This window comes from Salvelinus namaycush, chromosome 29 (assembly GCF_016432855.1).
Source record: "Salvelinus namaycush isolate Seneca chromosome 29, SaNama_1.0, whole genome shotgun sequence".
Taxonomy (NCBI): domain Eukaryota; kingdom Metazoa; phylum Chordata; class Actinopteri; order Salmoniformes; family Salmonidae; genus Salvelinus; species Salvelinus namaycush.
Window position 1 is genome coordinate 74,540 of NC_052335.1, and position 14,055 is coordinate 88,594.

Here is a 14,055-nt window from a genome sequence, read left to right on the forward strand (position 1 = left end):
ACATGGTGTGATCTCGTCTAAAATAATCTCCATTGAGAACCATCACAAAGTTGGTCTCCACTGGCCTGAGTCTACTACAATAGTTTTACAAGAACAAAAAGATACAAATAAGCACAGTTCTAAAAGCAAAATAACTACTTCAATGAATAACCCAAATAAATCAACCAAAATATCCTTCAGTCAGTGTCTCAACTCTTCAAACAGCAGCTATGGACAAGTATGTCACACAAAGTATGCAATTTTAAATAAAATAACATTAAATAAATAATTAGTAAGTGTACTGTCATGTACTAAAAACTGAAAACTACTAAACAAAAGAACAAATATCATACTATACACCAGGGGTTCTCAAACAGGGGTCCATGGACCCCTAGGGGTCCCTGGTGTAATTGAAAGGGGTCCGTGAAATAAAAAACTGTAATGAACGTATTCAGTACCACAAGGTTACCAGTAACTTTACATATAATATAGAGGGGGTGGAGGTCCACTCAAAACCTTGCCTGCCTTGCCTCAAAATATGCAGAGTTCCAGTACCCCCAAAAAGGTTGAGAACCACTGCTATACACACTACTGAACAAAAGAACTGAACATATGTTTGTGGGTTTCAATGGATCCAGATATTTTTTTTACAAGCTTATTTTCCCTCTTGAGACTGTCCAGCCTGTCTTTATGTACATTACAGACAACTACGCCGTTCAGTCTCTCTTGGCCCATGCTAGCCCGTAGCCAAGTCTGCGGAGTGCACTGAAACTCCTCTCAGCCTCACATGAAGACACTTGCACCACAAACAAAATTCTGATCAGCACCTCAACTTGGTCAAACAACCCCCGCACCTGCACTGGAAGCCTCCTGAGGACCTCTGCTGCCTCTGCACTGCTGCCTCTGCACTGCTGCAAATACAGGGGTATTTGTTGTGAAAGAGAGGGATCTGCACTGAAAGAGAATCTATGTTCAGCTCTGGGTACTGATCTAGAGACTCATCCAACTCCCCCGTGAGAAGCGCTCTTTCCAACTTTTGCAGGACGTTTAGACTGTCCTGGTCAAAACGGTCGCCAAACTGAACCTCCATACCATCCAACACTTAAAAAAATTCTGCCCTATAGTGATCCACTGCTTTGCCAGCAAATCATCTCGAGTGCGTCTCAATGGATTCAATAGTCAATCAATGTTGTTGCTTTCTCATACAGTCAAAGGTAGCTTTCGTCATTTCTCTTGCCCCTAAGAGATGACCGCACACACTCGACTGCAGCCTGCATACCAGAGACAGTCTGAGTTTTCTTCTGCAGTGAAATGTTTAGACATTCAAGCTCTCCAAGAACAGCGGAGGCAAGAGTGAGGCCCAACACAGTCTTGCCTTTGCTGTAGTGCTCGAACAAGCCACTGGCAGTTGAAGCTGTCTTGGATGCAGTTTTTGCCATCTCCTCTAGGCTGCTTAGTACCCGCTCATACTGCCCTAGCACAGCTCTAATAGCAGTATTCCGCACAGTCCACCTTGTTGGACATAGGGGTTTCAGGGTGGTCAGATTTGTATCTTTGGACGTGACAATTGATTCAAACATGCTCTTAAACTTTCCTGACTGGCCATAGAGGACACCTAACTGATGGACCCAAGAAAGGGAATCAGTGGGGAGGCTGAGCAGCCAGCCTGTGTAATCAGATTTACTGTGTGCTCCACAATGTACATAGAGGGCTAATGGCTGCTGCCTCCTCACAATTGCCTGTGCACCTGTGTATTTTCCTGCCATGTTTGAGGCACCATCGTAACTCTGCCCACGTAAGCCAGACATGGGCAAATTGAGCCTCAACAAGACATCAGTTGCCACTTCCGCAATGCCCTCGCCTGTTGTCTCCGACACCCTGTACAGCCCAATAAACTCCTTGTGAGGGACAAGGTCATGGTCAACATAACACAGACAGACACTCTCCTGTTCAGCACCAGAGACATCTTGAGTACCATCAACAACTACTGAAAATTGTACAATCGGAAGAGACCTAATCTCAGCTGCAATGGCTCGAATGACTGTATTGGCCATGATGTTCAGAATTTCATTCCGTGCTTTGGGGCCTTTGTACATTGTGGTACGCTCTGTTAACCACTTCAGTAAAATGGGATCATCCTCTTCTGCCCTAAGTTTCAAAAGCTGGTATAAATTCCCACTGTCATCCGTGTGGCCTCTAAAGGCTTGTCCCTGTCTTACTACATGCCGCACCGAACTAACAATTTTCATCAAGCAATGCCTTGCGTCCTCCTTCTGTTTACCCCACGCGCTGGATAACTGGACACTGATTGGATTTAGCTGGTGTGCTGTTACAGTTACAAAGTGGCGGTGGGTTTGGCAGTTTTGATGTGCTGTGAATTTTTCAATGGCTTTTCTCCAGTTCCTAAATCCTGCACTAATGAAAGCAGCATCTTCTCTTTGGCCAAAATATGTCTGGCTTGAAAACCCTTGGCTCCAGTGAAAACACAACACTCCTTTTATTGATGGATTATAATGTAGCCAGGGGAAATCGCGAAACTATCTCTCTTGAAACGTCAACACTCTGTTGGCAAGAGTTTGCGGTTCTATAAATTGTGGGTGTGGCTGATGTAGTTTTGTGCCATCACTGAGGTAACTGGACAATGCTGTGCCACTGTCCCCTATACTGGTGCTGCTGGCAACAAGGGTGACACCTGGTCCTGCCATGGCTGTGACATTGTTCTCTGAAGTCTCTCTCCCTGGCTCTTTCCCTTTCACCACCCTCAATGACTCACAGTCTGTCTCCTAGAAAAGAAATAAGGTGTTTGCTGTACTCGTAACTACCGGTACCCAAAACAACACAATTAATCACAACAGCAATACCATTGCCTTAAACAAATCTTAGTTCAGTCACCAGTTTAAGTTGAGAGTGGGGGTATCCATGGCATTTTCCAATTATGTCCCTATTTACAAAAAAAAATGGAGAACCTTTCATAATGTTGCCAAACAAAGACTCAACAAACTTACCTGAGATTCCCTGTCTCTGCCAGTCTGTCCCTGCATATCTGTCCCCAACTCTGCTGTCTGTGTGCCATCTGTTGCCTGCTCTGCCTAATGACATCATTGTGAAACATTTCCATTAGCATTTCACTTCTTTCTTATGAACATTTTATCAACTAGTCTTTGAGATATTAAGGCTACTAGGGTTCTTACTTTGCGTTTTTGTATACTGAAAAATACTCTGATGGCCATTTTTCTACCTGGCTGGCTGGCTGGCTACATTTTTTTACATTTTTTTTTGTCATTTAGCAGACGCTCTTATCCAGAGCGACTTACAGTAGAGTGCATACATTTTTATTACATTTTACATTTTTACATTACATTTTACATACTGAGACAAGGATATCCCTACCGGCCAAACCCTCCCTAACCCGGACGACACTATGCCAATTGTGCGTCGCCCCACGGACCTCCCGGTTGCGGCCGTCTGCGACAGAGCCTGGGCGCGAACCCAGAGACTCTGGTGGCGCAGCTAGCACTGCGATGCAGTGCCCTAGACCACTGCGCCACCCGGGAGGCTACACACACACAGTGTGTAGGTTATTTACAGTAGGAGATGGGCTTCTATCATCTTATCTTCTATCATTCTATATGTGCTTCGATCTAAAAGGGAGCTAGCAAATAGGAAACGGATTGCAGTGACAAGAGTTGACAGCTTCCAACAATAGCTGAATTTGCAAAGCTAGCGAGCACCAATTCCGTTTCTGTGGTGTTTGCTATAATCTTTGCTACCTGGTTAAATAAAGGTGAAATAAAATTTAAAATTCACTAGCGACAATTTAGCTTTTGCAACGAGACCATTAAATATATTTAAGACAATGGTAGAAGAGAGTGTAGTTCTGTTCTGTTCAGTTTGGACTTCAGTTTATCGCTAACCTTATCACAGGGACTTTGAAGCACTCCGGCTCCATGCTAATCTTTGAATAAACTGACGATAGCAAAGATTCCATCTTTGACGACGTCACATAAATGGAATAGGTACTAGCTAGCTTGATGGTTAACGTTTGCTTTAGTTTGCGTGCTAGCTCTGCAAATTCAGCTAGTGTGTGTGTGTGAACCCTGCCAACATTTAAAAAAAACATTGCTATGGCCGATTGACTAGATAAACCTCACGTCAGTTACGTGCATTGAGTGCCTTGAGTGCCTTTCACACAGTAGATACGAACCCTCTTTTACCTTGCCAGCTAAGGAACTGGCAGTGGATCAAACCATTGTGAAGAAAAGGGCGGGGGTCGCAATCTTTTGAAACTTAAAAACGCGCTATTAAGTGTCTATAATCAGCATAAGTGCTTTCATTGCGTATTATTAATATTATTGAAATTACATAGTTATGTTTACAGTGATCTATTGGGGGGGACAAATCATATTTTTCCCAGGATGGGGGGGGTCGCCCCCCCCCCTCGACCCCCCCTCGTCCCCCCTGGGATTTCCGCCTATGGCTGTGCATACTACACTTTGGACCACCGATGCCGCAGATCTCCAGGACAACGGAGAACCGTCAACTCCCATTGTAAAGACTGTGAGAGAAAGCTTGTTAACTTTTCCATTCGGCCAAGGTCATCACAGTGCACTTTATAGTATTAGTGGTGATTGCTGTGCAATTGTTCTTATACAGTGAAATAAGTAGAATAATTATGAGTGTTGCATTAATTAGCTTTGTAATCATTGGGCTCCCGAGTGGCGCAGCAGTCTAAGGCACTGCATCTCAGTGCTTGAGGCATCACTACCCTGGTTTGAATCCAGGCTGTATCACATCTGTTCTTAACTGACTTGCCTGGTTAAATAAAATAAATATGTTTTTGCCTAGATCAGCAGCTCTCAACCTTTTCCATTCCGGGGAGCGTCAAATCACAGTCAAAAGCTCTTCAGGACCATCCATCCCTGAGTAGCAGAAATTCTTTACATTAGTTATTTTGCCTGTCAAATTTAGAGGCAAATTTTTGCATGAATATAACATAAAAGCCATGTTATTAAATATATTTGCATTTGAAAATACCATTAATACCATTAATACTCCCAACCACTATTATTTTTGGAACAAAAAATCTATAATAAATGTGTGGACTACCTGCATTATCCACATGGCCCGTGGACCACAGATGAAAAAACACTGGCCTAGAAGTAATGACCTTCTGTTGTATTTTCTTTTTCTGTATTATCTCACTTTGGAAGGTGTTGTAGCACTTGTTTGTAGTCTCATGCATTCTCTATACCAAAAATAAGGATAGCAAGTTGCCTGTAAGTTTTTTCATGAGTTCAGATTCAGAATCCAGCTGATGCTGGGGGGTAGACCCAATATACCCAAGACTCGACCCGCTCCAAATCAATACATTTTATTTCAATCAATCAAATGTATTTATCAAGTCCTTTTTACATCAGCCAATGTCATAAAGTTCTGTACAGAAACCAGGCCTAAAACCCCAAACAATGCAGATGTGGAATCACCGTGGCAAAGGACAACTCCCTAGAAAGACCAGAACCTAGGAAGAAACCTAGAGAAGAACCAGGCTCTGAGGGGGGGGCCAGTCCTTTTCTGGCTGTGCCGGGTGGAGATTATAACAGAACATGGCCAAGATATTCAAACGTTCAAAGATGACCAGCAGGGTCAGATAAATATAATCACAGTGGTTGTAGAGTGTGCAACAGGTCAGCACCTCAGGAGTAAATGTCAGTTGGCTTTTCATAGCCGATCATTCAGAGTTAGAGACAGCAGGTGCGGTAGAGAGAGAGTCCAAAACAGCAGATCTGGGACAAGGTAGAACGTCCAGTGAACAGTTCAAGGTTCCATAGCCGCAGGCAGAAAAGTTGAAACTGGAGCAGCAGCATAACCAGGTGGACTGGGGACAGCAAGGAGTCATCAGGCCAGGTAGTCCTGAGGCATGGTCCTAGGGCTCAGGTCCTCCGAGAGAAGAGAGAGAAAGAGAATTAGAGGGAGCATACTTAAATTCATTAAGTAAAGTCACACAGGACACCGGATAAGATGGGAGAAATACTCCAGCTACAACAGACTGATCCAAGCCCCCTGACTCAAACTATTGCAGCATAAATACTGGAGGCTGAGACAGGAGGGGTCGGGAGACACTGTGGCCCTGTCTGTCAATACCCCCGGACAGGGCCAAACAGGCAGAATATAACCCCACCCACTTTGCTAAAGCACAGCCCCCACACCACTAGAGGGATATCTTCAACCACCAACCTACTACCCTGAGACAAGACCGGGTATAGCCGACAAAGACCTCCCCCACGTCCTGAACCCGAAGGGGGCGCCAACCCGGACAGGAAGATTACGTCAGTGACTCAACCCACTCAAGTGACGCACCCCTCCTAGGGACGTCATGGAAGAACAACAGTAAGCAAGTGACTCAGCCCCCGTAATAGGGTTAGAGGCAGAGAATCCCAGTGGCGACAGAGGAGCCGGCCAGGCAGAGACAGCAAGGGCAGTTCGTTGCTCCAGTGCCTTTCCGTTCACCTTCACACCCCTGGGCCAGACTACACTCAATCATAGGACCTACTGAAGGGATGAGTCTTCAATAAAGACTTAAAGGTTGAGACAGAGTCTGTGTCTCTCACATGGATAGGCAGACAATTCCATAAAAATGGAGCTCTATAGGAGAAAGCCCTGCCTCCAGCTGTTTGATTAGAAATTCTACCGACAGTAAGGATACCTGTGACTTGTGACCGTAGCGTACGTGTAGGTATGTACGGCAGGACCAAATCGGAAAGATAGGTAGGAGCAAGCCCATGTAATGCTTTGTAGGTTAGCAGTAAAACCTTGAAATCAGCCCTAGCCTTAACAGGAAGCCAATGTAGAGAGGCTAGCACTGGAGTAATATGATCACATTTTTTGGTTCTAGTCAAGATTCTAGCAGCCGTGTTTAGCACTAACTGAAGTTTATTTAGTGCTTTAACCGGGTAGCCGGAAAGTAGAGCATTGCAGTAGTCTAATCTAGAAGTGACAAAAGCATGGATACATTTTTCTGCATCATTTTTGGACAGAAAGATTCTGATTTTTGCAATGTTACGTAGATGGAAAAAAGCTGTCCTTGAAATATTCTTGATATGTTTGTCAAAAGAGAGATCAGGGTCCAGAGTAATGCCGAGATCCTTCACAGTTTTATTTGAGATGACTGTACTACCATCAAGATTCATTTTCAGATCCAACAGAAGATCTCTTTGTTTCTTGGGACTTAGAACTAGCATCTCTGTTTTGTCCAAGTTTAAAAGTAAAACATTTGCCGCCATCCACTTCCTTATGTCTGAAACACAGGCTTCCAGGGCAATTTTGGGGTTTCACCATGTTTCATCGAAATGTACAGCTGTGTATCATCCGCAGTGAAAGTAGTGAAAGTTAACATTATGTTTCCGAATGACATCACCAAGAAGTAAAATATATAGTGAAAACAATAGTGGTCCTAAAACGGAACCTTGAGGAACACCGACATTTACAGTTGATTTGTCAAAAGACAAACCATCCACAGAGACAAACTGATATCTTTCTGACACATAAGATCTAAACCATGCCAGAACTTGTCCGTGTAGACCAATTTGGGTTTCTAATCTCTCCAAAAGAATGTGGTTGTCGATGGTATCAAAGCAGCACTAGGAGCACGAGGACAGATGCAGAGCCTTGCTCTGACGCCATTAAAAGGTAATTTACCACATTCACGAGTGCAATCTCAGTGCTATGATGGGGTCTAAAACCAGACTGAAGCGTTTCGTATACATTGTTTGTCTTCAGGAAGGCAGTGAGTTGCTGCGCAAACAGCTTTTTAAAAATGTTTTGAGAGTAATGGGAGATTTGATACAGGCTGATAGTTTTTTATATTTTCTGAGTCAAGGTTTGGCTTTTTCAAGAGAGGCTTTATTACTGCCACTTTTAGTGAGTTTGTTACACGTTCAGTGTATAGGGAGCCGTTTATTATATTCAACATAGGAGGGCCAAGCGCAGGAAGCAGCTCTTTCAGTAGTTTAGTTGGAACAGGGTCCAGTATGCAGCTTGAAGGTTTAGAGGCCATGACAATTTTCATCAGTGTGTCAAGAAATATAGTATTAAAACACTTGAGTGTCTCCCTTGATCCTAGGTCCTGGCAGTGTTGTGCACACTCAGGACAACTGAGCTTTGGAGAAATACGCATATCGGGTTCGGATCTGAAATTCTAACTTATCCCTTAGGTCTGTGTCTGAGTTGGGTCTTGTTTGATTGACATCAGATTTCAGGTCTATGGAACTTCAGCTGGTAGAACCGAGTGGACCCAAATGGACCCGACCATGGCTAATAAGGTGAATTTATTGACTTATAGAAGGCCTAGCCAACAGATAGACCCATTTGTTAACCAGAAGAGCAACTTGGCTAATACATTATTTTGTCACTCATGTCCAATTGGGTTTGGTCTAGAACCGGACCTGTTTGGGTACGAGTTGGGTCTAGGTCAAGTTGTCCTCGGGTCCATTCAGGTTCAGGTCCGGATCCCCATAAAAAATAATAATAATTGGGTCCATTCGGGTAAGGTCTGATTGGTCTTGAGTCTGTTCAGGGCCGGGTCAAACCTCTTCTCTGAATAGCTTTCATGCATTCTTGTGTATGAATTTATCCATCATGTTTTTCAGTCATGGGTAGCTTACAAGTGTCAGTGTTTAACAAAAACGTTACTAACTCCTCCAAAAAATGTTTAAGTATGTATTTTCTTTATTGTCTCAGATACATTTATTTTCTTGAGGAATGGTTACTAGGCAGTTAAACAAATTACAGTACACTTAACTTAAACACTAAAGCATTATATTGCATACAATAATAACTTTCCTAAAATGTACATCTTTACAAAGTGTTCACAAATCAAATGTTACAAAAAGAAAGAAAAAGTGCAAGAGTAAATTCAATTTCAATTTTGTTTGACAATACCTACCAGTGAAACACAAGAAACAAAATGTACCATGAACAAAAAAATCATACTTCATATTTTTAAGTTGTTTTGGATACATTAATGTTGCTATGGTATTGTGCATTCCAACTTTTCATTTATTATTTTGATAAGAAAATATAATCAAACAGTGTATAAAGTAAAACTAAACATTTTTGTAACGTTCACAGTAAACAAATTAACCAAATTGTATCCAAAGTGTCTCAGAATTCATCAAGAAGGCAAAGTTTTAATAAATACATTTTATTCTAATTTACAAACTTTGGTCAATAATATTCTAATTCAACAGCAATGTGTGGGGTCAAGAATAGGGATTTTTTTTGTAGATAAATGAGATATTGTAAGTGGGACACATTGATGAGTTCAAACATGTATCCTCACTACTGAAACTGTGAAGTGATGTCTAGGTCAAACACACCCCACTCTGTCCTCCATGGTCCCTCCTAAAAACAATGTTTTTTTTTACTAATAAGATAAAATAATATTTTAGGTTCTTGGGATGCATTATGCCACTTAACCTACATAGTGTACGCAAAGGACTAATATATAATTAATACAATTTTCAGACACACAGATTCAAAATAGATAGATAACTCCTATCGCTGTTTATTGAAAATCTTTGAAATATCAACATACCTTTCTCTTTATTTTAAGATTATTCTGTTTAAAGCATGATCCCGTGGTTATGACAAAGCAGGTTGAGAAAACCGAATCATTATAGGAATACTGGTATAGGCTATCTGCTGCTTGACGTCACCATAGTCCAAAGTAAAATATAGGTCAACTCATCTTAATGAACAGTATGTGTGGAGGCTCCAAGCTTAAAAAGGCATCTGGATCCTATTTAAAAAAATACATATATTATTGCTGATAAACTGTCCATACCTAGCCTGTAATCCTGAGCTAATTGCTAATTCATTAAGCTGCTTGTTCAGATTGTTAAATTGGTTTATACTGTATTGTACACAGTTAAAACACTATCACTGACGTTTTGTCATATAGAATCATCCCTTTGATAACGGGTAAGCTCAGCTATAGGAAGTTAAATAAACAAAACAACGTTTTAAAAGGAAGAGATTTTCCGATACTCAAAGGTTGAAACCTTGATAAGGGGGTTGTTTACTAGAATGAACTGGTGTTTAAAACAGCGTATTACAGCAACATAACCCCAATTCAGCCAGTGCCATTTCCTCATCAAGAGATGCTAGCAGTCTACAGCAGGCTACCAAATTACATTTTTGGGATGTCAGGGGGAAAGGGTTAGAATTAATGGATCTGTACAGTATATGGCATCATCATTTCCAACATCTATAGAATATAACCTGTATGCTTCCCTTTGAACCTTAAGCCCATGCACTCTGAGCCCCTTACCACACCCTGTTGGACTCAGCAATATCATCTACAGTTTGCTAGAATGATAACTTTCATAGTTCTTTTTCAACTTATCTAAAATAAATATGAATGTCAATCTACTTGACATGGAAGACTGTAAGGAAGTGCTGTGGTGGTGGAGTGCCTCTGCAGTACTAGTATGTTCCTGTACTGTATTTTGCCATGACTACTCAGATGCAGTATTTGGCATGTTGTTTTGTGACATGTTGAACTTTGACCATGTGACTTTGGTGAAGCTGCAGTATTGCACGTTGTATGTGAAATATAACTGTGAGGCTAAGATGTATATATCTATGTTCATGTTGTCCTGAAGACACTGACAAAGCTATAGACCTTTGTTGTGTGTAGTGTGTAATATGTGTGTACATTAGTGTGCTGAATTTAGCATTTAGTGTGTCATTCCTTGTCATAATAACTCTAGACGTGTTGTGTGTAGAAGGAAATCATGTCCTTTGTTGTCTTTTGTGTATACTGAGAGTTATTTGTTGTCATGATGAGAATGGCAAAGCTACAGACCTGCTTGTGCTACATGCACTAGTGTGTTTATATGGTGGTGTGTTAAGGGTGGTCAAGGCGACTCAAGCGAAGCTACTGGAGCTGAGGCATTGGAACTTCTCTCTGAGTGATTGGATGATGTTGGACTGGTTCTGCTGTGTCTGCTGCTCCACCCGCAGGTACTCCTGCAGAAGCTCCCGGTCCATCAGCCCACAGGAGGACCTTACCGGAGTGCAGGGCAGACTCTGGATTTGGCTCTGGGCTGGTCCCTTGGAGCTACCACCACCACCCCCACCACCACCACCGGTGATACACTGCCTGGAGCAGTCCTGATCCCGCTCGCTCTCGTTCTCAGAGTGGATCTCTACATAATCGTCGTCGTCATCGTCGCCATTGTCTTTGAAGTTGGCCATGTAGTTCTGGGTGGCTGTGAGCATGCTCAGTGCAGAGGTGTGGTTCAGGACCACCACCTGCTGACTGTCCTGGAGGGTGAGGTCAGAGTGACCATGACCGAAACTGGACTGCTCCGGGAGGCTGCTCTGCCGACTGGCCCGGACCAGACTGCTGGGGCCATGGAGTCTCTCTAAGGATCTCTGGACTGTAGTCGGACCACGGTTGGACCCGACACGGTCATTCTCCTTCTCCTGTAGGTCACCCAGTGAGCAGATAGACTGGCAGCGGCTGTAAGGAGGTGGTTTAGAGGAGGAGGAGGAGGAAGATGAGGGGGAGTTAAAGGAGGTCTGTCGTTTAATATAACTGTACACATGCTCCTCCTTCTCGCTGGGGGCGGAGACACAAGAACTCCATCGCTGGGTGGGTGAGGTCTCCGGAGAGGGAGGTAGGGTCTTTAGGGTTGGGACGGAGCAGGCAGGGGTGAGCTTGCTCTGGGGGGTGGAGGACAGCATCTCTGACACAAAGCTGGTCAGCTCCCCGTTGCTGTAGGTTGAGTGGAGCCAGTCGTCTTCCAGCCCCAAGGAGGAGCAGGTCTCAGGCAGGGATTGGGAAGAGGGTAGCGCTGGGTGGGAATAGTGCGAGCCAGAAGGGCCCAGGCTGCTGGAGCCCTGATCTGGAGGGTCTTTAAACATCACCTGGTCATACAGCTGGGAGTACTCGGCTATCCGCGCGCCTGAGACAGAGAGAAAGAGAGAGAGAGAAGGAGATGGAGAATGAGAGGGAGAAGGAGACAAAGAGGAAGAAGGGGACAATGAGTGACATAAAAAAAGAATACACTAGTTAGCTGTACACATCATGACTGTAAGGTATAAGCAACTACTGATTTTGTTTATGTTACCTATGGCAGCACCGCCTTGCTTCTTCTCCTCCAAAATGGCTGCCAGGTCATTCTGCTTCTTTTCCAGGTCTTTCTGCTGCTTCTTCTCCTCCCTGTTGCGTCCCCCTGACATGTCGCCGGGGTCCATGCTCTTCATGCGGAGCAGCTGGTTGGCCTTCTTGATCTTCTGGCTGTACTGGCGAGCCATCAGGAACACACGGTTCTTGGTCTTGTCCATGAGCTCCTGGGAGAAGCTGTCCACTGAGTCACCCAGAAGGAGAGAGGAGGAAGCCAAGGGGTAGTCCAAACCCAGCTCCCCAGGGAACAGGCTGTGGAAGTCCCTGATGGAGGGTTCCCTCTGGCTGGGGTGCTGTTGGGGCAGCTCCCTCAGCTCATCATCATCCTCCAGATGGAAGCTCCCAGTCCTGAGGCGGGCCAGTTTGTTACGGATGCTCTTGACTGTCCCGGGAGGGGCAGGGTCCGGAATGGCCGGCAGGGGGAGGGACGGGGGAGTGAGGGCAGAGTGAGAGGGGTAATGGTCCTCGTCTTCAAAGGTACCCTCTCTGAGCAGCTCTGGGATGTTGAGGATGGGGATGGTGAATTGGTGAGGTGGGGTCACAGTGGGAGGGTTGGGATGGCGGGCTAGGGGGCTCTTGGTAGGGGGGCTGCATGTTTGTGGTCTGGCTATATGTGGGTTGTTCTTTTTGGTGCTGCTCTTGACAGATGAGGTCTTGGTGGCCTCGCTGGTGCTCATGGGAAATGCGGCGGGAAGGCGTTCCACTTTCTTCTCGTTCTTCTTGATGTAGTTTTCCAAATCGTTCCAGATCTCGTCCACCTGCTCCGACATCCGGTCGCCGGTGCTGGAATGTTGGGAGAATGTTTTCGAGGCAGATGAGGAGGAGTAGTCCGGTTCAGAGTTGCCGTGGACGGGATGAGAGTTATCCTCCATCCCTTCGTCCTCCCCAAAATGGAGGCTTTCCTCATACACGAAGCCCCCAAGTCTCTCACAGCCCATCAGGTCAGTCTCAGAGGCAGACTGCAACAGACTGTCCCTCTCCTGTGCCTTTCTGTTCCCGTCCCTGTCACCCTTCGCTGGGGGCTCCCTGAAGCAGATAGTGTCATATATGTTCTCCTCCACGATCTTCAGCTCCTGGGCAATGGAGGAGTGGTTATTGCTGTCTGGCTCGATAAGAGTCTCTGTAATACCCCCTGTCACCCCGGTGTTTAGGGCCCCAGGGCCTTGTGTGTCTCTAGGGCCCTCTCGCTGGACCCCCCGACCCTCCTGCTCCCTCTTGATCAGCCCCATGCTCTTCAGGTCCTCGTAGCTGATGTTGTCATAAACATTTTCAATGTCATCTATCGTCAGGTGCTCGGCTGACGACGAACCCGAGATGTCATTGCTGGAGGATTCGGTGTGGATCATCTCTTGCTGGTTGTCATCCTGATCAGGGGGGCTCTGTCGGGAGCCAGTCTGTTTCTCCCCCACGCTGCTTGCTCTCCGCAGCACTCTGCTGTCCCCGGTGGACATGGGGTCGATCTGCACTATGGGTACCTGCTCCACATGCCAGCTGCAGGGTCGTCCCTGGGTCCTGCTGGGAGATGACGTGACCTTTGACCTAACAGGAGGTGGTTCTGGTTCTGGCTCGCCGGGCTCGGTGGGGACAAACATCTGGTAGATGTCCTCGTCCTCCTCATCGGGGTTCATGGTGCGCTGGCGGGTGGGGAACATGGCTCTGCGGACGCGGTGATCCGCCCAGATGTTCCCCACCGTCTGGGGGTCACCGTCTGGGACCAGCATGGAGGGGACGTGGGGTTCCGGAGGTTCATCTGTCACACAGGGCGCCCTGAGGAGAGGAGGGTGGTGACGTTCCTTAGCCCTCTGGATAGAAGGAGATTAAATTATTTTGTAAATCTGCAAATGTAGATGGACTAGCTTGCTCTGCTAACCAACGAGTGTGGTGAA

General features: G+C 45.2%; 1 protein-coding gene across 1 annotated transcript in view; it reads right to left on the reverse strand.

Annotated features, from left to right (window-relative positions):
* Positions 1 to 8,685: 8,685 nt before the first annotated feature.
* Positions 8,686 to 14,055, reverse strand: part of LOC120024380 (pleckstrin homology domain-containing family G member 1-like) — a 102,212-nt gene continuing 96,842 nt past the window's right edge. Inside the window, exons 16-17 of the mRNA XM_038968610.1 lie at positions 12,114 to 13,971; positions 8,686 to 11,948 (exon numbers count right to left, since the gene is read on the reverse strand). Of these exons, the coding sequence (XP_038824538.1) occupies positions 10,906 to 11,948; positions 12,114 to 13,971 (2,901 nt within the window). The 3' untranslated portion in view covers positions 8,686 to 10,905. The remainder of the gene's footprint in view (positions 11,949 to 12,113; positions 13,972 to 14,055) is intronic.